At 49.1% G+C, this 25,988-nt stretch overlaps 1 protein-coding gene and 1 long non-coding RNA gene across 2 annotated transcripts; one reads left to right on the forward strand and one right to left on the reverse strand.

Moving 5' to 3' along the window:
* Positions 1-640: 640 nt before the first annotated feature.
* On the reverse strand, positions 641-18,294 carry Itga2b (integrin subunit alpha 2b). The gene is made up of 30 exons (XM_031353251.1): positions 17,930-18,294; positions 15,480-15,601; positions 15,294-15,391; positions 15,028-15,190; positions 14,748-14,797; positions 14,446-14,491; positions 14,223-14,351; positions 13,856-13,903; positions 13,672-13,715; positions 13,459-13,512; positions 13,263-13,315; positions 12,898-13,109; positions 8,699-8,881; positions 8,388-8,433; positions 8,195-8,299; positions 8,056-8,111; positions 7,815-7,966; positions 7,574-7,699; positions 7,212-7,279; positions 6,945-7,092; positions 5,235-5,327; positions 5,009-5,088; positions 4,707-4,787; positions 4,397-4,496; positions 4,098-4,250; positions 3,869-3,988; positions 3,174-3,290; positions 2,836-2,937; positions 2,504-2,620; positions 641-845 (listed from the first exon to the last, which is right to left on the reverse strand). Exons 1-30 carry the CDS (start codon positions 18,115-18,117, stop codon positions 789-791), a joined length of 3,111 nt encoding a protein of 1,036 aa, XP_031209111.1. The 5' UTR covers positions 18,118-18,294; the 3' UTR covers positions 641-788.
* On the forward strand, positions 2,776-5,480 carry LOC116078215. The gene is made up of 3 exons (XR_004113453.1): positions 2,776-3,305; positions 3,654-4,172; positions 4,404-5,480. It is a non-coding gene; the product is annotated as an uncharacterized LOC116078215 (long non-coding RNA).
* Positions 18,295-25,988: the final 7,694 nt, after the last annotated feature.

Below are 25,988 nucleotides of genomic sequence, written 5' to 3' on the forward strand. Positions count from 1 at the left end.
CTCATCCACTTTTTAAGTGGAAGATCTGTCTCCTCAGAAGGATCAGCATTAGGGGGCTGCACAGGATGGCATCTGCTGTCCTCTGCCTGGTGTGACACTGTCTTCCTTGAACTTAGCTCAGCTGGTTTCCTCTGTCCCCTTCCTTCAGAATAGCATTTAAAGGTCTTTGTAGCAGGAACAGAGGAAAGAGGTGAAGGTTATTTTCCAAGTCTTGGGCTATTTTGAGGTTTGTCCCTCCAAAACTATGCAAAACTCATAGCTTAAAGCTGCGTACCAGAGAGCCAGGCAGGATGGCTCAGGTCTTTTCCACTACTTGGGAAGTTGAAGTAGATGGATCTCTCTGAGTTCGAAGCCAGCCTGATCTACACAGTGAACTCTTGGTTAGCTAGGGCTACATAGTGAGATTCTGTCTCAAAACAAAACAGATACAAAGCTGCCTACCAGGGACCCAACATTCCTTCTCTGTCCACCGAGTCTGATTCCTCCCTTGCTTCCTCACCCCTGCCACCCTACTCCGGGGCAGCCATTTGCTGCCCTGTTAGTACTGACTCTGCTCAAGCTGCTATCTTTAGTCCCCACAAACATCCCTCTAGCTCCTGTTTATTCTCAGACCCCCCACCCCAAGGCAGCATGCTGGATATCTGTGTCAGGCTCTTTATTAGGCAGTAGGAAAAGAGATGCATCCAGTTAGCTGCGAAGGAAAGACCCCATGGAAGTTCTGAGCAGAGGCAACAGAAACAGGAAGCCGGCACTCAGCCTTCCCACCGGCCCCCGCCCCTGCTCTGCTGTCATTCTTCCTCTTCATCTTCCTCCAGAGGCGGTCGATTCCGCTTGAAGAAGCCAGCCTGGAGGGGGAAGGGTACAGGGCCTGGGGTCAGGGCACAGGACAGGTTACGCGCTCCATCCAGCTCCACCTGCTGCCCCCAAAACCCATGCAATGGAGCTGTGTCCCCAGCACAGAAGTGGGATTTTTTGTTTCTTTGTTTGTTTGTTTTCCCACAGAGACAGGGTTTCTCTGTGGGAAAGGAGAGTTCTAAATACTGTCATAGTCAGCTTCGGTTGTTTGACACAAACCTAAAGTCACCTGTGAAGAGGGAACCTGAAAAATTACCCAGGTCAGTCATGCATGATGCTGCACACTTTTAATCCCAGCAGTTGGGAGATAGAAACAGGGGGATCTCTGAATTCCAGGCTAGCCTGGTCTATAGAGCAAGCTCCAGGGCAGCTGGCACTACACAGAGAAACCCTGACTCAGAAAAACAAACAAGAAACAAATTAAATCACCTACAGATTAGCCTGGGGCCAAGTGCTTTTGAGGCATTCTTATTTTATAAAATATGTAATTTAAATTTTATTTTTATTTTTATTTTTATTTTTTGGTTTTTCGAGACAGGGTTTCTCTGTATAGCCCTGGCTGTCCTGGAACTCACTCTGTAGACCAGGGCTGGCCTCGAACTCAGAAATCCACCTGCCTCTGCCTCCCAAGTGCTGGGATTAAAGGCGTGTGCCACCACCGCCCGGCTAATTTAAATTTTATTATGTGTATGGGCATTTTCATTTTGCCTGCATGTGTGTCTGTGCACTACATGCATGCCTGGTGCTAAAGAAACCCGAAGAGGCTGTCAGATCCCCTGGAACTGGAGCTACATAGGGTTGTAAGCCACTATGTGGGTGTTGGAACAGAACGCCAGTACTCTGGAAGAGCAGCCAGTGCTCTTAGCCATCCTTACAGCCTCATGAGACATTTTCTTTTTTCTCCCCCCCTCCCCCCCCCGCTTTTTGTTTTGTCTTGTTTTTGGAGACAGGACTTCTCTGTGTAGCCCTGGCTGTCCTGGAACTCACTCTGTAGACCAGGCTGGCCTCAAACTCAGAAATCCGCCTGCCTCTGCCTCCCGAGTGCTGGGATTAAAGGCATGTGCCACCACCACTGCCCTGCAAGACATTTTCTTAATTGCTAATTGATATAGGGGCCCAGCCCACTGGGGGCCGTGCCCTCTCTGGGCAGTTGGGCCTGGGCTGTATAGGAGAGCAAGCAAGGAAGCAAGCCTCTAAGCAGCGGCCCTTCAAGGTCTCCATCTACTTGAGTTCCTGCCTTGGCTTATCTCGCTTACTGTGAAGTGTAAAATTAAATAAATCTTTTCCTCCCCAAGTTTCTTTTAGTTATGGTGTTTTATCATGGCAACCGAAACCTAACTAGGACAGGAGGTGAGCCCTGCCTACAGCAGTCAGGAAACTCTGAGGGCAGGTCTCAGTTTCCTCTGACTTCCTGACAGCGGGGGAAGGGATCTGAAGGCCTGAGGAATTTAGGCGTCCTGCTTGGGAGGGGGGATGGGAGGGATGGCACATGCCCAACACAAGTCCTCAGAAAAATGGCATTCTAATAGCGGGTATGGAGATGAGACAGGTCTTGTGCACCCCGCACCCCCCCAACCCCCCCCCCGTCTGCTAGCCTATGACCCCCTGGGGAAGTCAGCGGAAGTCTGAGTCTCCCTTTCAGCCTCACCTTCCACATGGCCAAAACTAGCAGGGTCAGCAGCAGCAGACCGCCCAGCACGCCCACCAGCACCCACCAGACAGGAATGGCTCTCTCCTCCAAGGCCCGAAGCAGCTGTGTCTGCACCTGAGGGCAAACTAGATGTCACTTCAGGGGGCCTGGGACGCTTAGCCAAGCCATCTCCTAAGCAACCATACCTCAGCTCCACAGAGACCCCGCCCCTCTTCCTCAGACCTCGTCCTTCAATCCAGGGAGGCCCCGCCCCTCAGCCCTGGCGAGGTCCCGCCCCACGCTGGCGGGGGTGTCGGGGTGCTGACAGCCGGAGAGCTAAGGTCTCTTACCAGAGCTTGCCCGCTGGGCAAGCTGACCACCGGCACCGAGTAAGGTAGGGAGGAGACGTTGAACCAGGCGTGCGACTGCAGCACAAACTGCTCCTGCGGCCTCTGTAGGGGGCGGGGATGACAGGCGCTTACCGCAGCCACTCTAGGCCTGGAGATGGCTGCATCCAAGCCGGGGACTCCCTGCTTTTGAATTCCGCTCGGGTTTTACCCCACCCGCGGCCCAAGGCAAATCTTCCCTAGGCCTGGGTGAACCCGCTCAAACCCAAAGCAAACTCCGGCACCGCCCCACGGGCCCCGCCCCCACGGGCCCCGCCCCGCCCCCCCGCGTCCAGCCCCACCTGGCGGAGGCTGGACAGCCCCAGCATGGCCTGCACCGTGACCATGGCCCGCTGCCCGCGCACCATCTCCCGCAGCTCACACTCCACCACGGTACAGGGCGCCAAGCCGTCGCAGCTCTAAGGGGATGTGTGGTAAGTTCACAGGCCCTTCTGCCAATCACCCCCCACCAATCGAGGACCCAACATGGAGAGCCAGGAGGGTCAGGAAGCGCTGGGTCTCTAGCTGAGCTTCATTCGGATGTTTCCTCTTTATTCCGTTTGCCCAACAGTTCAGGGATACGGGAATGAGGCCCAGAGGCAGGGGTCATCCATAGCCTGTGGTACTCGATGTTTTTGTGACATTGGTTTGGCATTTTTTTTCCTTCCCGGTTTTCGAAACAAGGTTTCTCTGTGTAGCCTATGGCTATCCTGGAACTAGCTCTGTAGACCAGGCTGGCCTCGAACTCAGTGATCTAATTGCCTCTGCCTCCCAATTGCTAGGATTAAAGGTGTGCACCACCACTGGCTCGCTTTGGTATTTCTTCAAAGGAAAACAAGGAGAGAGACAGACAGAGACACACAGAGAGAATCCACGTGTCCCCTCTGCCCCAGCCAGCCCAGCATCTCATTAGCCCCACTGTCCCTGCCTCCCACCTCCTCTGTCTTCTATGCCGCCCACTCCCCCGCCCCTGTTGGAGCCCTCTGAGCCTTCTCACCACCAGAACTGGATCCTGCTGCCCTGGCTTGGGCCCCTGCAGGAATGCCTGTCTGCGCTCCCGATTGTGATGGACAGAGCGAATGGAAGAAGGGCTGGGAGTGGGTAGCTTCGGGTCCACCTGGGAGGACAAGGGCACAATGAATTCGCTTCCAGAGTCTGCACCCACACCCTGCTCTGGCTGTCGGTCTGGAATCTCTCCCAGCTCCTTCTCTCTCCCAGAGCCTTACCTTGAGGAGCTTGGGGGATGGCTGTGTGGAGCAAAGGAGGCCCCCCTGCGGCTGCACATCCAGGATGTAGAGCAGGTCCGAGGGCTGGGACTGGCCAGGAAGGTGGATGCGGAGTCTAAGGCCATTCACAGTGCCAGGGCCATTGTTGTGGAGCTGAGGGGTGGAGAGAGTGGGGTGCTAGTGGCTCAGCTGCCAGGACATGGTCTTGGTCTCTGTCTCTCTCTCTCACACACTCGCGCGTGTACACACACACACACACACACACACACACACCATCTTACCCAGAGACTCCTCCCTACCTCATAGGTGTGTTCCACCCTGGAGACCCAGCTGTCCAAGTCATCCTGCTCCTTGTCACCTTCTTCTGCTGCCACCACCAGGGAGGCAGGGAAGGAATTCCTGCAAGTGTCCAAGCCCCCAAAGTGCATCTGACTCCCTGACGGACCTCTGGTAGATCCTCCAGGACCCCTCAAACTTTACCCTTTTATGAGATCCTGGGGATGGGACCCTTCCACAAGCTAATCATGCGTTGTACCAAGCTATACGCCCACCTCCTCCTCCAAACGTAGGCCCCTCTGCCATTTTCCCTTCCTATGCCTAGTCTCTCACCCTCGGAGCTCCACTATGGCTTCAGCTTGGACTGCCACAGGCAACAGCAGGGCCTTACTGTTTGGATTCTGGCTGTTCTTGCTGGAGCGGAGAAGGTGAGATGAAGAGGGACAGCAGAATTTTAGACGGTTAAGGGAGAAGAGTTAATCCCACCCCAAAGAGCATACGCTGCTAGTTAGACCCAAGATTCAGAAACAAGTCATCGAGGAGGAAAGGGGACAAAGCTCTTGGGCAGGCCTTCCAGTGTGGAAGGGTTTCTGCAGGAGGGTCAGATGGAGGAAGGGTGGCAGGCAGCTCAGTACCTCCTGATCTGCAGCTGGAAGGATACGGACTCTCCAGCTTCCTCTAGGTTCTCCACACTCACCAACATCGTGATTCCTATCTAGAAGAGGGAAAATCCAAAGTGACCACCCCAGTGTCCACACTGGGCCCAGTCCTCCTGCCTCAAAACCACTATTATTACCCACCACCTTCATACCCCCAGGATCTTCTCCACCCTGGGATGTAATTACGTCATGGAGCCCTTACCCGGGTGTCCTTTTTCATGGGGTTGCCCAGCTCACAGAGGGCTACCCTGGACTCATTCTCCTTCTTCTGAGTGCAGACGAGCCTCTCAAAGCCCTGGAGGAGCACAGACAGGTGGGACAGAGCAGTATGGACGTGGGGTATCCTACGTGATTGCAGAAGGCTTGCCAGACAGTCATGGGGGAGGGTCCTGGAGGGGTTTCAAAGTGCTCTACTGATGTATCATTTTTACTTTTTTTTTTTTCTCCGAGACAGGGTTTTCTCTGTGTAGCCCTGGCTGTCCTGGAACTCATTCTGTAGACCAGGCTGGCCTCAAACTCAGAAATTCACCTGCCTCTGCCTCCCAAGTGTTGGGATTAAAGGCTTGTGCCACCAATGTTCAGCTCATTTTTACTTTTTTTAAAAAGGATTTTCATTCTGGAAATAAAAACAAAACAAAACTACCTAGAGTGACCTAGTTGCTATAAATTATTTCAACAAAATAAAGCCAGAGGTGGTGACCCACACCTTTAATTCCAGCACTCAGGAGGCAGAGGCAGGTGAATGGAACTCTCTGAATTGGAGGCCAGCCTGGTCTATAGAGTGAGTTCCAGGACAGCCAGGGCTAGAGAGATGGCTCAGCAGTTAATAGCACTGACTGCTCTTCTAGAGGTCCTGAGTTCAATTCCCAGCTACCACATGGTGACTCACAACCACCTGTAATGGGATCTGATGCCCTCTTCTGGTGTATCTAAAGACAGCTACACATAATATACTCATATACATATAAAATAAATAAATCTTTTTTGTTGTTGTTTTGGTTTGGTTTTTTGAGACAGGGTTTCTCTGTATAGCCCTAGATGTCCTGGAACTCACTCTGTAGACCAGGCTGGCCTCAAACTCAGAAATCTGCCTGCCTCTGCCTCCCAAGTGCTGGGATTAAAGGCGTGCACCACCACTGCCCAGCTAAAATAAATAAATCTCAAAAAAAAAAAAAAAAAAAAAAAAAAAAAAGAATGACATATGACTGATCTCTGGCTTCCACAGGCATGTGTACACACAGCACATATGCCCTTGCATGGCTGTATACATATGCACATACCTGTATCACAAAGTCTGAGTTTGCCTTAATTTAAATGTTTTTCCTATAAGTGCCCACCAACATTAGCGGGAAAGACGAGGCCTGAAGGTTGTACGTGTGGTGTGTGTGCGTGACTGTGGAAACCAGAGCTTGATATCGGGTATCTTTCCCCGATCGCTGTTTACTTATTAATTGAGACAGGATTTCATAGATGTGGCTAGCTTGCCTGGCCAATGGGCTTTAGGGGTGTACCCATCACCAAACCCCAGTACTAGGGCTCCAGGCTCACACTGCCATATCCAGATTTTCCTGTGGGTTCTGGGAAGTCAAAGCCAGGTTCTCTACTTGGGTAAAAAGAATTTTAACAGCTGAGTTGTCACCGCAGCTCCTCAGCAGATGTTAAAGTGATTCTAATTAACATTTGCTTCCTGGGCCTTTCAGTGATTCTGAAACAAACAGGGTTCTAGGCATTTGAACCATTAGCCAGTGGTTCTCATATGTACATTGCACCTATCTATGCTGCATCTAAAAGCTGGGAACACCATACATCCTTATAGCCAAAGCATTAGAGCAGTGGATCTTTGGGTGGGAGGCCTGAGTCAAGGCTCTCACACCTGCTGCCTCCCCGGCTATGCCCCGCAGTGGCACCTCACCTCAATGTTGCTGAGAGCCCGCATGTAGTGGGCACCTGGAGGCAGGTGAACGGCCAGCTCCGCCTCATAGGCCCCCTCACCATCATTGGCTGCTTCAATCTTCAGCTCCAACACATTGTCAGCGCCAATTAGGAGTGGGGAGTCCCCCCTGTATGGGGAGTGCTTGGTTTAGGACTAGAGGCCCAGGGGATGAGAGAGGGCTCAGGTAAGGAGTGGGTCTCCCTGGGCATGGAGGTTCAGGGTAGGTAGAGTGGAAGACTCTCTCACGCAGTAGCTGTAAGCCGGAGTTGCGGCACGCAAAGGTCGTCTTCCCCACAATCCAGGATGATCCGCGTCTAGGGGATGCAATAGGATGTGTAGGTAAGCTGAGGGCTTGTGAGGTTTAAGGGTCGCCTCAGAGCTCAGAGAATGACCATAGCTCCAGGGGGGCTCTTCAGACTTTAGAGAGCAAGGGCTGAGATGTATGTAAGGGTTTGGGATGATGCCAAAGTTCTAGTGAAGTTACAACCATGTTTCCGGGACAGTGAGATGTGGGGAATTCCATCAGGATTTGGGATGACTTCAAGGTTTTGAATTCATAGTTTTAAGTCTGTCCCTATCAGGGATCTTGCTCGTCCCACTGTTCCTACCTGCTCCTGGACATGGGTTTCTCCATGCAATACCACCGCAGGGGCTTCTCCAGTCTCTCCTGGGGGCAGCGTCACGTTGAGGCTTAGCACAATTGGGCTCAGCTTGTCCCGGAAGTCCGCCTCATCCTAGCGCACGGAAAGAGCCTGGCTATCTGTTCCTTGCTAGAGTCCCAGGGCAGGCTCCAGGAGAACCCTGCACACCCAACCCCCCAGCCCCACCCCCATCCTGGCCTGAGCATACTCGAAGGAAGGCCTCAGTGGTGTGGCAGATGGGTCTGTTTCTTCCGCCCAGGTCCAGGCTCAGGGTGAGGCTTGCCTGCTGAGAAGCCAGCAGGAGCACCCGGCGGCCCTGACGGGGCTTCTGTAGGTCCAGCTGCAGTTCCGCCTTTAGGTCTGCAGGGCAAGCAGGAAGGGTCCAGGTCTGCCTCTAGTGGGGACACCCAGACCTCCCTTCCTTCAGCCCCTCCCTCCATGCCACTCACTCAGCTTCTGAGGAATGTTGTGTCCCGTGGCTCCCACGCACATCTGGACGTTGAAGCTGCGAGAGTGGGGGCAGGTTTGTGGGTTAGGACCTCCTAAGGGTCCTAAACCCCACCAAGTCTGTGACCTCCACCTCCTCACCAGCTGACTGGTGTCTTGGTCTGTTCCAGGACACAGTTCTTCAGGGTGGGATTCAGGGAGTCTTGAACCATCAGATGGACAGTGACCATCACCACAGGCTGAGCTCTGATGAGATTGGAAGAGGCTCACCACTCTGTCCCTCCTCACTCAGCCTCCTTCTCTGATGTGGTCCCTTCCCCTAGCCAGAGCTCACCTGTAGACAGCCACCTTGCTAGCCCCATATGCTCCCACAATCAGGTCTATAGGCGTAGGGAGAAGGGTCAAGAGTGGCCGTTAGTGTAGGGCAGAGAGCGAGTCTTTTTCTTTCAAAATATTCTCCATACCATCAACCCCCTGGAAGTTCAAGTTGTCCTGAAGCCAAACCCAAGCATCCCAGCTATATACACAAGTTAGAACCCCATAGCTGGCCCCAGGTCAGACATGAACCCCAGCTGTGCGTTTCTCCACGCTTCCAGCAAGTGCTCAAAGGCTCGTCTTGACTGGCTTGCTGCAACCTACAGTCACCTGGGTATCCGTTGTCATCAATGTCTATAGCACCACGAAGGGAGAAGCCAAAGCCAGAGCCTGTGGCGAAGGGGCTGTCCAGGACCTGGGAGGGACGTGGACTCAGCCCTTCACTCTGGCCCAGGAATATCAGCACTTGGCCCTGACCACTGGGACCCCCATAGGGGGCAGCCACAGCAACATCTGGAAGGAGAGAGAAAGAGTGTGGCTGTTTGTGGTTAAGTCTCCCCAGGGGGATTCTGCCAATCTTTTCAGAACTAGCCCTGTTCTCTAGGTCCTGGGAGACCAAGAGAAGGGGGCAAAGTCTATATCAAGAAGGCAGGAGATGCCGGGTAGTGGTGGCACACGCCTTTAATCCCAGCACTTGGGAAGCAGAGGCAGGTGGATTTCTGAGTTTGAGGCCAGCCTGGTCTACAGAGTGAGTTCCAGGACAGCCAGGGCTACACAGAGAAACCCTGTTTTGAAAATAATAATAATAATAATAATAATAATAATAATAATAATAATAATAATAATAATGAAGGCAGGAGAGAAATCAATCAAGTATTAACAGATTGTTACAAGAGTTCCAACAGTCTTCACTGTCTATCATGGGAAATGCACCAGTAAGATTCCATTTACTCAGCCCTGTGGTGGGGTACATTTTAGCAATCTGGAGGCATTAGCAGATGGATCTCTGTGAGTTCAAGGCCAGAGTGAGTTCCAGGACAGCCAGAGCTACATACACACACACACACACACACACACACACACACACACACACACACACGAACCTTGTCTCAACAAACAAACTATTCCATTTACTCCTGATAATTGGGTGCTGTTATCTTGTTTCCTGTTATTATTGTTAATTTGAGATAGGGTTTTTGGTTTTGTTTTTCTGAGAAAATGTCTCTCTGTGTATCCCTGGCTGTTCTGGAATTTGCTATGTAGACCGGGCTAGCCTCAAATTCTCAAGAGATCTGCCTGCCTCTGCCTCCTTAAAGCTGGAATTAAAGGTGTGTGCCACCATGCTCCTGACACACAGGTTGGCATATGTCATACACTGACCTCTAGTTCTTTTTTCTTTTTTCTTTTTTTACTTCCCAGTTTCCCCTCCAAAAAAAAACCCAAAAAAACAAAACAAAACAAAAAATCAAAAACCCAAAACCAAAAAACAACAACAAGAACAAACACTTGTTCCCTCCCCCTGCCCACCACCCCACCCTCTCCTGCTTACTGGCCCTGACATTCCCCTACACTGGGGCATAGAACCTTCACAGGGCCAAGGGCCTCTCCTCCCATTGATGACCAACTAGGCCATCCTCTGCTATACATATGCTGCTGGAGCCATGAGTCCCACTGTGTGTACTCTTTGGTTGGTGGTTTAGTCCCTGGGAGCTCTGAAGGTACTAGTTAGTTCATATTGTTGTTCGTTGACCTCTAGTTCTTTATGCAGCTGGGTCATTCGTTATGACTTTACCTCCCTCATCTAGGAGGACTGGTGTGGGCACTGTCACACCCGGTCTATGGTGGGCTGAAGCTTGTGCATGTTAGGTAAGCTTTCTATTAGCTTAGCCACATCCCTGTCCTATAAGTTCCATTTTATAAGAAAACACTGAGTCCCAGAAGATTAAATAACTGAGCCTAGGCTGAGGTAAAGAACTTCCTAGTACACGTGAGGTCCTACATTCAATCCCTAGTAAGAGGGGTGGCGTTAGGCCTGGTGTCCTGGCACACACCTTTGCTCCCATCACTCAGGAGGACTCTGTGAGTCCTAGGCCAGCCTGATGTACATATTGAGTTCCAGGCCAGCTCAGACTACATAGAGAGACCCTGTTTCAAAACACAAAACAAAACCAAGAAAGAAAGAAATAAAAATGAACGGAACCCTGTTCTCCATATGCTAACTGTTTCACCTTCACTGTGCAAACATTCACAGCCATGCCACAGGCTCACTGACACCACTCACAACCACACCACAGGCTCACTGACATCACAGGCTCACTGACATCACAGGCTCACTGACATCACAGGCTCACTGACACCACTCACAGCCACACCACAGGCTCACTGACACCACAGGCTCACTGACATCACAGGCTCACTGACATCACAGGCTCACTGACACCACAGGCTCACTGACACCACAGGCTCACTGACATCACAGGCTCACTGACATCATAGGCTCTTTGACACTGAGGACTTTAAGACCTTCCCTGAAAGTGTCTTTTAGCATAACCTCATTACATTATTGGATGAGCTCTTTGCATAAGACTAATTTAGATCAATATCTTACCTGCCTTCCCTTGGTTTTCTGATTTTTGTTTACAACATGTCTAGATATTTTCTAGATCACTGTATACATAATTCAAATAAAAGTATTTCATCCCAGTCTTCAGGATGCAGAGGCAGGTGGATCTCTGTGAGTTCAAGGTCAGTCAATCTACATAGAAAGTTCCAGGCCAGCTAGAGCTATATAGGGAGTTCCTGTCTTAAACACACAACTAACAGAGGCCTCTGGCTACAATGGTATCCTCCTGTCCTGTGGCCTCCTCTCTGTCTTGGTCTTTGTCTCACTTGGTCTTCATACATTTCCCGACCGTTTGGTTTACTGTTTATTTCTCCAGCCTTCTTGTCCCCATGCCAGTTTTGGGTCAGGCCAGCCAGACTCTATCTGGAGCTAATTCAGCCCAGGGTTGCAGGAGACACAGAGGAGATGGGGCACTAAGTCTTCCTTGGGACCTTTGGGGCCTCTCATCCATCTTGTGGGCCTCCTCATAGAACTTATTTCTAGTAATCCCCCTTCTTCCAGGCTATCAGTCCATCTCCATTTCAGGGACCCCATTACGGGGCTGGAGAGATGGCTCAAGAGTTAAGAGCACTGACTGCTCTTCCAGAGGTCCTGAGTTCAATTCCCAGCAACCACAGGGTGGCTCACAACCATCTGTAATGGGATCTGATGCACTCTTCTGGTGTGTCTGAAGACAGCTACAGCGTACTTACATATAACAATAAATAAATCTTTAAACAAACGAGAGGGACCCCGTTGCTCACTTTCTTCCTGCTTTCCCTATGTGATTGACCCCTCCAGCTCTTCCAAATACTATTTTCCTTTGTAATTAAAGATGACCTTCCCATGGTTCCCATCCCTGTTCCATGATGGCTCTGCTTTTCCTTTCTTAGTCAGATTGAGGGAAGAGCTGTCTGCATTGCAGGTTGAGTGCTTCACCTCTATTCATTCCCTGCCCCCATTCCCTGTGGTCTTCTGGTTTATGTTCCTAAGCTGCCCTTCACTGCTTGGTTGTTTTTTTTTTTTTTTTTGAGAGAGGGTTTAACAAATCCTGGACCGGTCTTCAACCACATATCTAGCAGAAGATGATGACCTTGGACTTCTGATCCTCCTGCTTCCACTCCTTGAGTTCCAGGATTGGTTGGTTCTTGTCACCACCACCAATGAGCTCATTCTTGCTAAAGCCCATGATATTTATCCAGTCCCAACCAACTGTACCTTGCAGGAGTGAGGGGCCTGCAGGACCATTCCTTCCTCCCGTTCAAACTACTCGAATAGAGTTGGGGCCATTGATCTCCTGGTCTCTTTCCCATCTATCTGAACATTCTGTCTGTTTCCCAATGTCATCGCTGGTGTTTCCTAAATGCTTTTATTTCCCCAGGTTCTAGGCTGGGCCTCTTCCTATTTCACAGCCTCCAGATCCCATCCGCTCTCCCAAATTCTTTATCTTGACCTGGACTGTCTCTCATGGAAGTGGGGAAAGTGAATGGCAGCAGTTCTCAGTATTATTTCCACCCAATATTCTCAAGCCCTTCAAACTCACCTAGCCCAGAACTGAACTACAGCTCTTCACTCCTACGCCACTTCCCCTGCTTTCTGACCCCATATTCCATTTCCCACCCAGCACTAATAGTCCAAGCCCTAAACATCTGTAAAGCCACCACATCTCTAACTCTATTCCCCAAAATCTGCGTGCAGGGATGCCATGCTGGGATCTAGATAAACTCTCAACTGGTTTCCTTGAACTCCGGTACCCAAGTTCCACTCAGGAGTCAAGCCTTTTCTAGTTCTAGGTGTCCAAGGTGTCCTTGTGTCTCAGCCTCCCTCACACTGGGATTGCTGGTGTACTCCATCATATATGGCATAAGTCCATCTTTTTGTGAGGGCTGCTAGGCCTCTTATGGTCAAATGCAGCTCCTCCACTCACCATTATAGCCGTCTCGGTTGAGGTCACCCAGAGGTGCAATGGCAGATCCAAACCTCCCATAGAGCTGAGTGCCAGTCAGCAGGAGAGTGGGTGTGCTCAGAGCTTGAGGGCCCTTAGGCTGCAGAAACAAATATACTCGGCCCACCTCTGCCAGCTTTCGGTCTGCCCTGCTCTCCATGTACAATGGAGCCCCCACCAGTAGGTCATGCCTCCTGTGGACCAGATGGGCAGCGTTAGGTGCAGCTGAGCTAGGAAGATGCTGGGAACGGGGGTAATTCTTGGACACTCTTGGGAGAAGATGGTAACTCCCGCCTATGGCCATTGAAGACCCAGCTGGGTAGGGGTGGGACATTCCCTCTTCTCACCCGTCCCCATTGACGTCAGTGACTGCCACCGAATGCCCAAAATATGAAGCCATCTACAAGAGGAATAGCATTTCGGTCGGTGCTTCTGCACTCAACATCCTTTGTTAGCCATCGTCCTCAAATCCTATGAGCTAGTTAGGGTGTGAGTGGTTCAATTCCCTGACTTTGGCCACGCCCATGGGGTCACCGCCCCCACCTGTTCTCCATGCAGTCGATGCAGGGGCTGGTAGTAGGAGTCCAAAATTTCCACCTGAAAGGAGGAACACATCAAAATGTATCATTCATGCTCCTTCTTTGGCCTCTCACTCTCATTAGGAAAGGGCAGGGCATTGGCAAGCGTGGGGGAGTAAACAAGAGGACTAGGGTCAGGGGGTTCGGAATGCTAAGCGGTGAGAGAGCCACTACTCACCGCTCCCAAGGTCCAGCTCCAAGTGGGGGCACCGGATACGTACTCTGGGGAGAGCAAGGCTCAGCAAATCAGATCCTTAGTATCCACTGACTCAACTCTCGAGCAGCAGGACCCAGGGGAAATTGTGTGGAGGTTGCTCCTGCCCCAGGGCCTGCCCCCCCTCCCCCATAACTGCATTCCTTGCCTGTAGTGCTCAGATCCCCATCGAACTCGCCCACGGCTACCGAATATCCTGAAGACATAGCACAGTTTAGCAGTTTCATGGTAAAGCAAGGAGGAAGAGCTCAAGGGTCATGGGTACCAAGGTCATTAGTACAAACTGTCTTGTGCAGCTAGGAAACTGGAGGCGTGCCCGAAATCTCACTAGAATCCACAGCGAGAAGGGCGAACCGGTGTGGATGGGAAGTGGACATATGTGGGGGAAGAGGCAGAACAGAGGGCGGGGTGCCTTTGTGCTGGGGATGACTAGCTAAGATTGGCATAGAAGCTCAAACAGAGACAGGACCTGACTCAGGGTTTTGGGAAGCCTAGAAAAGAGCTGCCAGGGTTACCCCGGTAACCGTCGAAAAACACTGGGTTGCTGTTGTCGTAGGTGAAGCGCTGGTTGGGAACATGCCACAAAAGGGTACCCGGGCGGTAGCTAGAGATGATATTTGCAATCGGAACGCGAGCCAGGAGACCTAGAAAGGGCACAGGGACAGGACTATGGGTGCCCAGAAACATGAGTCTCCCTAAACTGAGAAATGGGAATGGGTTGGATTACTGTGCACATACCTAAAAAAAAGTAGCCTCCAGGGGCCCCAAGCACTAGCTCCCCCGCCTGAAAAAGAAGTCCTGGTCGTGAGAGGGTCTCTCCTATTCTGGAATAACCCTAAACCATTTTGTCTCTACGTATTCTCATATTTATTTATTCACATCCTCCCCCACCCCACCCCTTCTCTTTTTAAGAACAGTCTTACTTTGAAGCCCAGGCTTGCCTTAAACTTGCTATGTAGTCCAGGCTAACCTCAAACTCGCCCACCCCCTGCCTCAATCACCAAGCTGAGCTCTCTTATTTGCTTTTGCCTGTGACTTGCCTGGGTCACTGCCAGGCTGAAGCCTGCTTCACAGTATCGCTTGTCTCCGCCTACAAGAGGCAAGCGGGGATCAGCCAAGGAGAGCCCCCCCGCCCCCGAACGCGCGCTTAAGCCAAGAACCCCGCGTGGGCAGGCGGAACTCTGCAGAGCGGGGAGGGCATGGAGGCGGGGCCCAGGGGCGTGGTGTAGCGGAGGGGCGGGGCTCCCAGGGCGTGAGGTCGTTGGTGGGGCGGGGTTTGCAGCGACCAGTGGGCGGAGCGAATGGCGGACCAGGGCTTACGAAAACTTTCTGCGTAAACGGAGCTCATGGTGTTGTCGCGACAGGGCGAGTACTCTGCGCGGCCCCCGCTTTGGAGCTGAGCCACGAAGCAGCCTCCTACCGGGGTCTTTTCTGCCTCCTCGTGCTTTTCCAGGACATTCCAGTGCTGCCAGGGGGCACAGGCCTAGAGCAGACCCACAGGAGAGTAGGGAAGGGAACTTATTTGGGCTTCCCCCAACGTGTCCCTGCCCTGGATTTGCTCCCTTTGACTAGTCCTCAATGCCCACCACAATGACGTCATTCCAGCTGATGACCGATGCCCCAAGTCCTTGCCCAGTCTTGAAGGTTTGGAAAGTTTGGAAGCCTAGGTTTCGGGTCTCATCCCCTGGAAGGCACAAGAAAAGTTGGAGCTCTGGAGCCCGGCCATCCATTTCCACCTGGCTCCCCATTTCCCCTCCATGCTTGATACTCACTGAGGTCGAAGAGCAACGAGTTGCACTTGCCGCCATTGGCCTTCCAGGGGCACAGGAACACGCCTCCAGTCTCCTCTTGACTTGCGTTTAGGGCCCTGGGGGCGCCCACCACGATGGATACACTGTGTAGGAAAACTGGGTGAGCACAAGTTATGGTTTTTCTATCCTGCCTGGTGCCCACTACCCCAGCAGTACCTACTGGGCTATCTTTCCTCACAGATAGTCCATTGAGGCCAACCTCTTCATTTTAGCTGAATGTGGACTCTTAGGAAATTAACCTGAGACTAGACCAGTTGCTTTGGTTTGGATGGGAAGGCGTTAATAATCCTTACTGAAAAGACCTGTTATATACACTGATTTCTCACGCCCCTACTCCCTCCCAACAAGAATCAGAAAAAATGTCTGCCTGTCAAACATCTAGAGAGATCTCTTAGTGAGAACTGGTCGGAAGGGGGAAGGCCGAGGAGAGCTAACTAGGATGTGTGATACTGACAGGGTTGAGGAGCCTAGCAGATCTCTGTTTAAACCAGGCCCGTCATATGTAAAATGGGAGTAATAGCAACCAATTCTGCTGTTGGTAGAGTTTATACAACAAATGTATGAGAGGTATTTAGCATGCCCCGGCAACATGCTTTTGTAGAAGTGTGCATGTTAATAAACACACAGGATGCGTATTAACTTGTGCCCATGTCACCAGACCTTGGGGAAAGAAACAGGAGACAGAGGAAGAAAAGACAGGAGTTGAACAGAAACACTTAGGAGCTCTGATGCCAGGAGGGTTTCGTTTGGTTGGTTTCTTCTATTTGTTTTGATCCAGGCTCACTCTATGTAGCTCTGGCTGTCCTGGAACTCACTATTTAGACTAGCAGACTGGTTAAAGGAGATTAAAGGTGTTCCGGCATGACAGCCAGTTCAGGAGTTCTAGTTATTTATTCCCATGGAGTCTTGTTTTGGGGCCCTGGCTATTTAACTTGTGGTAGTCCTCCTGCCTCAGCTTCCAAGTACTGGGTTTACAAGGATGTGCTACCTTGTAAACTCAGCTAGAGAAGTACCTTCAGAATCATCAGAATGAAGGCAACCCAAGGCTCCTTCCCGCTCATGGATAGTCTCTGGATGCAAGCCATCTTGGGAGGGGGAGCTAACTTTTGATGAAGTGGCTCTCTTAGGCAGAGGAAGTCCTTCCTTACAGCTGTTCTTGAAAACAGTCATTACTATTCTCCAGACCTGGGCATTCCAGTGCTTATTACAATAAGTCATTCAGGATGAACACAGCTATGCTACACCCATGAACCAGCAGTCTGACCTCAAACCCTGGTCCATGCTGACTGTCGGTAGTCTATTACTGCTTTTCAAACATCTGTAATTTGGAAGGAGATGAGTTGCGGAATGGAGGAAAGCGAGGTATACCAACCGGGTAGGCAAGTGTACCTTTGCCAGTCGGTTTAGGGGGAGGAGGAGGAGGTAAAGTGAGTCACATTGCTGACCCTTGGGGAAAAAGAAAAAAGAAGACATCCAGGGCTGGTGAGATAGCTCAGCAGGTAAGAGCACTGACTGCTCTTCCGAAGGCCCTGAGTTCAAATCCCAACAACCACATGGTGGCTCACAACCACCCATAATGAGATCTGATGCCCTCTTCTGGTGCATCTGAAGACAGCTACAGTGTAGTTATTTATAATAAATAAATAAATAAATAATGAATAAATAATAAATAAATAAATCTTTGGGCTGGAGCGAGCAGGGACTGAGTAAGTGGGGTCTACTGGAGCAAGCAGCCGACTGGAGTGAGTGGGGTTGACTAGAGTGAGCAGAGGTCCTAAAAAAAGTCAATTCCCTGGGCAGGCTGAAGAGATGGCTCAGAGGTTAAGAGCACTAACTGCTCTTCCAGAGGTCCTAAGTTCAATTCCCAAAAAGTCAATTCCCAGCCAGGCGTGGTGGCGCACGCCTTTAATTCCAGCACTTGGGAGGCAGAGGCAGGTGGATTTCTGAGTTCGAGGCCAGCTTGGTCTACAGAGCGAGTTCCAGGACAGCCAGGGCTACAACAGAGAAACCCTGTCTCGAAAAACCAAAAAAAAAAAAAAAAAAAAAAAAAAAAAAAAAAAAAAAAAAGTCAATTCCCAACAACCAGATGAAGGCTCACAACTATCTGTACAGCTACAGTGTGTACTCATATACATAAAATAAATAAATAAATCTTAAAAAAAACTTGATTGAAGAGCAGTAAAATTCAAGTAGTGTATGTTTAAAAAAAAAAGAAGACGACATCCGCATTTACCTTTTGTGCTCTGTGCTCATCTCGTCTCTATCCCTCAGCAGTACCCTCCACAGCACTGCTAACAGGAGCTCCACTCAAACAGAATCGACCTTGCTCAACTAGGTACCAAGAGGCCATAGGAGCAATGCTAGGAGGCAGACCTCTCTTAACACCCATATTTCCTTTAGCACTAGCTCACCTCCCATGGTTGTCCTTATGAAAGTCCACTGAGAAGCCAAAGTGGCTGCCATTGGGGCCAGCATAGACGGAGAACTTCACAGAGTCCAGGTTCAAGGCCCAGGCTGGAGGAGCAGCACTAGGTCCCAAGAACAGTGGTGTCCACTGCAGAAGCCACAGGGTATGCCATGCGCATGAAGTTCTGGCCATCTTCCTTCTCCCCAAAAGTCCGACAGGAATGGGCCAGCTTCTTTCCCTTTCCCTCAAGTTCAAACCACCGGAAGTTTCAGCTTATCAGCCTGGAACTCATGGCTGAACAGCAGGCATGGCAGAGGGCAACAGCCTCTAGACCACATAGGCTCTAGGACTACAGGGAAGGGGGAGGGTCCATCCTGGGGATGGATGCTATTGGCTGGAAGTCCTTGCGCCTCCTTTCTCTTCAGGAAAGCTCACCTCCAAGACCTGTTGTTTCTGTTTCTCAGCCACATGCCCTGAAATCCCCTTTCTCTTCCTCTGTCACTATGAAAGTCTGGCCACCATCCCTTTCTGCCTGGGAAAGTATAGCCATGAACTCACTGGCCTGTCCACCATGGCTCTTGCCTCCCCCAAGGAGCTGACCATTCTGCTCTTGGACACTGTGCCTTGGCCAAGGGGAGAGGAAGAGAGTAAGGAAAGCTGCTCTCCCCTGATAAGACCCGAGGCTGTCATCATTTTGAGTAGGACATTTACCCACTTCCGCCTCTATGAGCAGCCTCAGCCAGCAGCACTTGGCCATCGCTTTCCTCACGTCTCCACCTTGAACCAAGTCTTTGTGTAGTTACACTGGAGTCTTCAATACTGGGCAAAGGGGTGATAAATGGATTTTGGCCTAAGTGGGGGGAGATGGGGCTAAAAGGACATCATTCTGAAGTGCGATGTTCACAGTCCTTGAGATTGAGCACCAGCTGTTCAAGTGAACAGCTTCACTCCTTTTTGGTTGACCGTATCTAAGTAAATAAAATAATAAAAATAGATAGAAAGATAGACAGACCGACAAGAGAGAGAACCTTTAAGAATTGATTCTGGATGGAGTCACTGACTAGGAGTAACCTCCTGAGTCTGCAGGTTGGCCCCTTGGCACACACACACACACATACATGGGCACAGTACCTGGTGGCACTTTTTATTGGATTGAGTACCCAAATCTTTTGAGAGCAAGGGTCCCTTCTGCTGTCCAGGGGCCCAGCCCACAGCCCAGCATGTGGTGTTGCTGAAAGGCTGAATCTGAAGTCCGCCTAAAGGATGGAAGGAGCAAACAAAGTGAGAGGGCCAGATTCTGTGGAGAAAGATCTTCTCTATGGATGAGGGGTAGGGGAGCAGAAGAGCACCATGCCTTGCTGGTCTTCCACACCTTTCACCCCAAGGCAAGAGATATAGGAACATAGCCACACCATCCTTTAAGTCTTTTTTTTTTTTTTCCCTCTCCTTTTCTGCAGTGCTAGGGATAGCCTCATGAATGCAGGACAAGTGCGCTACCATGGAGCCATGTCCCCCAAACTCTGTCTTTATTTCTGATTAACCACGGCCTTATCCCACTTTACCACCCCATCTGACTTTGAAGAACTCCCAACTCCTCCCTTTCCCTCATACCCCACCTCAGCACACAGCCTAACATTTTACCCCTCACTGAGCAAAAAGCTCCTTGGATTTTATTCAGGGCTTTCTTCACTGGTGTGTTCCCAGTGCCAAGTTCATGACACACCAGTGTCTGCTGACCTCACTGTCCCCAGATGAATGTTTTCTGCATTGCTGGTCTCTTCTGTGTAGCCCAATGTTAACTCACATCACATGGTAGTTGTTTTGCCTTACAATTAAAAAATTATTTATTTATTTATTTATTTATTTATGCGAGTACACTGTCATTGTCTTTAGACATACCAGAAGAGGGCATCTCCAGGCTCTTGCCTTACAATTTTTATTTTTTAAAGATTTGCTTGTTTATTTTATGCATATGAGTACACTGTAGCTGTCTTCAGACACAGCAGAAGAGGGCATCAGATCCCATTACAGAGGGTTGTGAGCCACCATGTGGTTGCTGGGAGTTGAACTCAGGACCTCTGGAAGAGCAGTCATTGCTTTTAACCGCTGAGCCATCTCTCCAGGCCTTAGAATTTTTAAACCACAGCTTAAGTCCATTTGTGTATGTATCTATGTATGGGCATGTGTGCCAAGACATGAGTATGGGAGTCGCAACTTTCGAAAATTGTTTTTTTCCAGGATAGCCAGGGCTATACAGAGAAACTCTGCCTTGGAAAAAAAAAAATTTTTTTTTTTTGTTTTTGTTTTTTTCTACCATGTGGGTCTCAGGAATTGAACTCCATCATCAGCTTGGCTTGGCACCAAGTTGCTTTTACTCACTGAGCTCTCTCCCTGCCCTGGTTCCTTTACCCCTACCCCTTGTGGCCTCTTTTTAAATCAGGATCTCATTTAGCGCAGGCTGGCCTTAAACTTCAGATCTTCCCGCCTCCACCTCTAGAGTGCTGAGATTCCAGGGATGCGACCACTAACCTTGGTTTATGCACTGGAGTTGATTCTGTTTTGTTGTTCTGTATGTCCGTGGCTATCCTGACACTCTGTAGACCATATTAACCTCAAGCTTAAAGAGGTCTACCAGCCTCTGCTTCCCAAGTGCTGGGATTAAAAGTGTGTACCACACCAGGCGGTGGTGGCGTATGCCATTAATTCCAGCACTTGGAGGCAGAGGCAGGTGGATTTCTGAGTTTGAGGCCATCTTGGTCTACAGAGTGAGTTCCAGGACAGCCAGGACTACACAGAGAAACCCTGTCTTGAAAAAACAAAACAAAACAAAACAAAAAAAACAAAACAAAACAAAGTGTGTACCACATGACAGGCTTTTTTAAAAAAAAGATTTATTTATTTTATGTATATGAGTACACACTGTAGCTGTACAGATAGTTGTGAGCCTTCATCTGGTTGTTGGGAATTGACTTTTAGGACCTCTGCTTGCTCTGGTTGGCCCCACTCACTCAGTCCTTGCTCGCTCCAGATTTATTTATCATTATAAATAAGTACACTGTAGCTGTCTTGAGATGCACCAAAAGAGGGCATCAGATCTCATTACAGGTTGATGTGAGCCACCATGTGGTTGCTGGGATTTGAACTCAGGACCTTCGAAAGAGCAGTTGGTGCTCTTACGAACTGAGCCATCTCAACAGCCCGTGACAGGCTTTTTGATTTTTTTTTAAAAACATGTATTGTTCATGTGTGTATGCTTATTTGCACCATGTGTGTACAAGTGCCACAGAGGCCAGAGGGTTTTGATCTGGAGTTACAAGCTTTGTTAATGGCCTGATGTGGATGCAGAGAACTGAATCCGGTCCTTCGCAAGAGCAATAAATCTTTTTAAATGCTGCCTCTCCAGCTCCATGTACTAGAGTTTTAGAAAACAATTTCTATTGTTCAAGGCATAAAAGCTACAAAGACAAAAGTCAAGGATCTCAACTGAGTCCAGAGCCAGTTAAGCCCAGGACACTCAGGACTGCCACTGGAGGACAGCAGGTAACTCTTGGAAAACTGACAGTGGCTCTAGAAAGATACCACTTGGACTATTTCAGTAAGACAAAAACTAGTCTCAGAAGAGTTCTGGATACACTGCCCATAGGTGGAACGCCAACAGGCAGCAAAAGTGGGATTCAAACATGGATTGCTTTGTCTTGTTGTCACTGGCAATAACACAAGCAACCAGAGCTCAGGAATCAAGAGGAGTAAGTAGAGGGCTAAGTGAGGAGGGCTTAAAGGGGCAGGTGGGGTATGAGGGCAGGAAAGGCAGGCAGGCAGGAGCTCACAACACTGAAGGGGACTTGAATGCCATTTATCAGAGATGGAGTGTTCTAAAGATTTTCATCTTATTTTATTTTGAGACAGGTTTTCACTATGCGGACCAGGCTAGTCTGGAATTCAAGAGATCTGCTTGCCCGTTACTCCCTGAGTGCTGGGATTAAAGGTGTGTGTTAACATGGCCAGCTATCTAAAGATGTTAGGAAATAAGAGATTAAATCACCAAGTTTAGCGAGATGGCTCTGCAGCAGCAGAGGCCTGCAGGCTCCATCCTCGTTGTATAAGGTGGTAGGAGAACCAGCTCTACATGCTTGCTAGCATCCAAGTACAAAATAAAATTAGGAAAAAGATTGTGCTGGCTAGTTTCATGTCAGCTTGATATCTATTTATCAGAGGTGGATAAGCTAATGTCTAAGAGGAGGAAACTTCAATTAAAAAAATGCTTCCGGAGGCTGGAGAGATGGCTCAGTGGTTAAGAGTGCTGACTACTCTTGCGAAGGTACTGAGTTCAAATCCCAGCAACCATATGGTGGCTCACAACCACTTGTAATGAGATCTGACGCCCTCTTCTGGTGTGTCTGAAGACAGCTACAGTGTACTTACATACAATAAATAAATCTTTAAAAAAAAAAATGCTTCCCCCTCCAAAAAAAAGAAAGAAAAAAAAGAAAGAAAGAAGGAAGGAAAGAGAGAGAAAATGCTTCCATAAAGATTGGGTTGTACGGGGCAAAAGCCCAGCCCATTGTGGGTGTGGCCATCTCTGGGCTGGTGGTCCTGGGTTCTATAAGAAAGCAGGCTGAGCTAGGCATGAGGAGCAAGCCAGTGAGCAATACCCCTTCATGGCTTCTGCATCAGCTTCTGACTCTAGGTTCCTGCCCTGAGTGAGCAGGAATTCTGACTTGGATGATGAACTGTGATTTGGAAGTGTAAACTGAAAACCCTCCCCTTCCAGCTTGCTTTGATCATGGCATTTATTGCACCAGTAGACACCCTAAGACAGAGAGATTCAATGAACTGTGTTCCAGTTTAGAATATGACAATGGCTGCCTGTGGCTAAAAGGAATGGAGAAGGATCTTGTGTTAAAACCAGCTGGGTAGGGCAGAATTCTGGGTTAAAGGTGGTGATGCCTGAACCAAGTACTAGTGGTAGGAATGAGACAGCAGAGATGGGTATAGTGACACAAGACTTAGGAAAAAGACATATATAATTCAGCAATTGGGAGGAAGATGACACAGCAAGCTTTAAGTTAGCCTGAGCCTTATACCAACCCACCAAGGCCATCCAAGGTTGACAAAAACAGAGAAACAGCAGCTAAGTACAAAATCAGTAGCCGAAAGTGGCCAAATGTACTCCAAAGGCTTGGTCCCTGGCTGGCTGATGAGGTGTGTTACCATTAACTAAAACCAGAAGCCTGATGTGGGAGGACTGTATTGCTTTGGTGCCAGAACTGGGTTATCTTGCTGCTGAAGTGGGTTGAGGACTGCCAATATCCCAGCTTTCCTATTCCATCAGTCTGTGGACATAGAATCTCTCAAGGAACCCAGTTTTTTCTAGGCATCATTTAATCTACAACTATCAAGCTTCTATTATGGCTTGGCTTTGAGTGAGATAATGGAATGCCTGGAGGTGGCTTTTTTTTTTTTTTTTTTTTTTTTTTTTTTTTTTTTTTGTCTGTTTTTAAGGAGACCTAACAATTAGCTTGCTGGACTGTTGAGACTCAGTGGTAAAGAACACTGGCTGCTCTTTCTGGGGTCCCGAGTTCAATTCCCAGCAACCACGTGGTGATGCATGACCATCTATAATGGGATCTGAGGCCCTCTTCTGGCATGTAGGTATACATGCAGACAAGAGCATTCCTACATTAAGAAAAATGTCCTCAGAGCTTACAATTCTACTTGAAGCAATGAACGTAAAATGAATGGCACTTGGGTTCTGAAAAGCTGCTAAGCTTACATGGGGCAGGGGTTTAGAGTCTAGCCAGGGAGGCCAGCTAGGAAAGAGCTCCAATAATCAGATGAGTTGGTGTGGGTGAGGTGGAGCTTTCTGTGGCAACAAGAATAGAAATAGTCCTGAATTAGCCCTCAAGGGTGTAAGAGGGAGTACTTTCACATCTCAAGACTAGATAGATGGCTGAGTCCTTATCAGAACTGACTGCGCAGAGCACAGGCTATGGCACTGACTGCGCAGAGCACAGGCTATACATCCCTGTCTTTTCTGCTGGCCACCGTTCTTGCTCTCAGAAACGCACTTTTCACTTCCTAACACAGTTTGAACACAGATGTTTGGCATTTTAAGCACAGTTTTGAGCACTCTGCTTTGGCAGCTAGAGAGCAAACATCTGCATCAAAAGAAGGGAGGAGACAGACATCACACGGCTCTGAAAGGCTGAGGAAGAGGGGAGCTACCGCTGGGCCCCTCCCATGCCAGCTGTCCCTGCCCCCTCCTGATGTGACTCCCTGGTGTGAAGACTTGCTGGCCAGGCAGAAGCACTCCAACATTACAGTGACAGTCTGAGTTGAAGATGGTAACTCAAGCCTGGTAATACAGAGTTTCACCTGGAGGTCAAAGGCTAGGCAGATGAATCTTGTAACTCCATTGCTCTTAAAAAAAAAAAGTGCTCACTCCCAGTCACCTGCCCCAAGACTGGAAACACACAGAGGTCTTCCTCCTAAGGTAAATAATCCTGCTCCTTGGGCAACCTGAGCTCTCAGAACAATTTTCAACATTTCAAGCTGGCCTAGAGGGCCCATTATCTGATTGTGTCCAATAGGACACTGTTTATAACCCACACTCCCACCTGCCCCAGCCTATGCAGCAGCAATCACAACAGACTCCACTAAGTTTCCACAAAGCATTGGTTTATTAGAAAGTTCCTTTCCCCCACTTTACAGCATATATATCTACCATATGTGATAAAGTTAAATACAATCTGTTATGCTCGTATGTAAGGATAGGTTATTTTGTTTTTTCTTTTTCTTTTTTCCTTTTTCTTTTTTTTTTTTAAGTTTTAAAATCACTATTCTGGAAGTTAAGGAAAACTGCCTCCAGGAAGGCAGAGGTGGCCAGAGCATGGCTCCATCTACAACCTAATGGGAAGCAGCACAAAATGTTAATACTGTTTTATTTAAATATTTACACGGGCTGAAAGCAAGAAGAACCAGTCCCTTCACTTCAAATAGATGCCGTTTTTTTCCAGGGCTAGTTATCCAAAAGGTGATATTTATAAGTTGACAAGGAGCAGGAGAAGGTAGGAGGGATCAGCTAAGGACGTGCCTCGATCACAAAGCACCGGCTTCCCTAACAAAGCCCATTCCTGGGGGATTTGAGAAGGCAGGGACAGAGAAGCTTGGCCTAGGCAAGTGGGGTTTATGTCAGCTGACTGCTTTAATCAGTTCTAGTCATACAAAGAGCACTATCAAAGGAGATGAGACCTGCATTACAAGCACCTTTGGGTCAGTGTAAGGAGGGCTGAGAACCTAGGGGGAGGCCAAAGGGGAGAGGGGGATGGACTTCTAGTCAGTGTCACAGGAGAAAAGAAAAAAAGGAACCTCTACTGCTGAACTGGAAATCGAGCTGGGCAGACTGCACAGAATTTCGAAGCCAAAAATCTTGACCTACCTAAGAACGTGCTCATCTCCCAACAAAGAGGAGAGAACTGTCCCAACTCTATTATCCTCTGGTCTACTTCTATTTTAGTGTCTAGCCAACCCAAAAGGCACATTTAAAAAATTGTCAGAGGGGGCTAAATACTAGGAAGGCAAATAAGACTGCCTGGAACAAGGTACCCAGGGAAACCAAAGGGTCCTTCTTCCCAGACAATCACCGAGTGTCACTGCTTCCAGAGAATAAAGCTGTTGAACCAATCCTCCCCTCCTCCACGGAGTTCACTATTTCTCTGTATAACAAAGCACATCAGGGAGACCACTACAACTGTGCATCCTCCTGACAGCGGTAGCTGCCTGCTGCTCATCAACTCAAGAGTCCCAGTGCAGGACAAACCAACTACTGCAAATTATTTAACACTTGTCCCAGCAAAAAAATGTGTTAATATTTTTATAGTTCATAACTTCAAAAAATACAGGAGATTGATAAAATATACATGCTTAGTCATTTTTGCATCTAGCAGGAAACAAATATTTTATTTTTTCTTTTTATTTTATAACTTTTAAAGTTTCTTAATTCAACTAGGGCAAACATATTTACAGAAAGCCACCAGAACAAGGATCACTTAAAGAGCTGGATG

This window comes from Mastomys coucha, unplaced genomic scaffold (genome assembly GCF_008632895.1).
Source record: "Mastomys coucha isolate ucsf_1 unplaced genomic scaffold, UCSF_Mcou_1 pScaffold5, whole genome shotgun sequence".
Taxonomy (NCBI): domain Eukaryota; kingdom Metazoa; phylum Chordata; class Mammalia; order Rodentia; family Muridae; genus Mastomys; species Mastomys coucha.

Bases quoted from the DNA above. Each gene is read 5' to 3' on its own strand.
- Itga2b (XM_031353251.1), bottom strand. From the start codon at position 18,117: ATGGCCAGAACTTCATGCGCATGGCATACCCTGTGGCTTCTGCAGTGG. The intron at 8,882-12,897 runs GTGAGTGGAGGA...CTCTCCTTCCAG, and splicing joins CAACCGAGACGGCTATAATG to ATGTTGCTGTGGCTGCCCCC. The intron at 4,497-4,706 runs GTGAGAGACTAG...GGACACTTGCAG, and splicing joins GCCATAGTGGAGCTCCGAGG to GAATTCCTTCCCTGCCTCCC.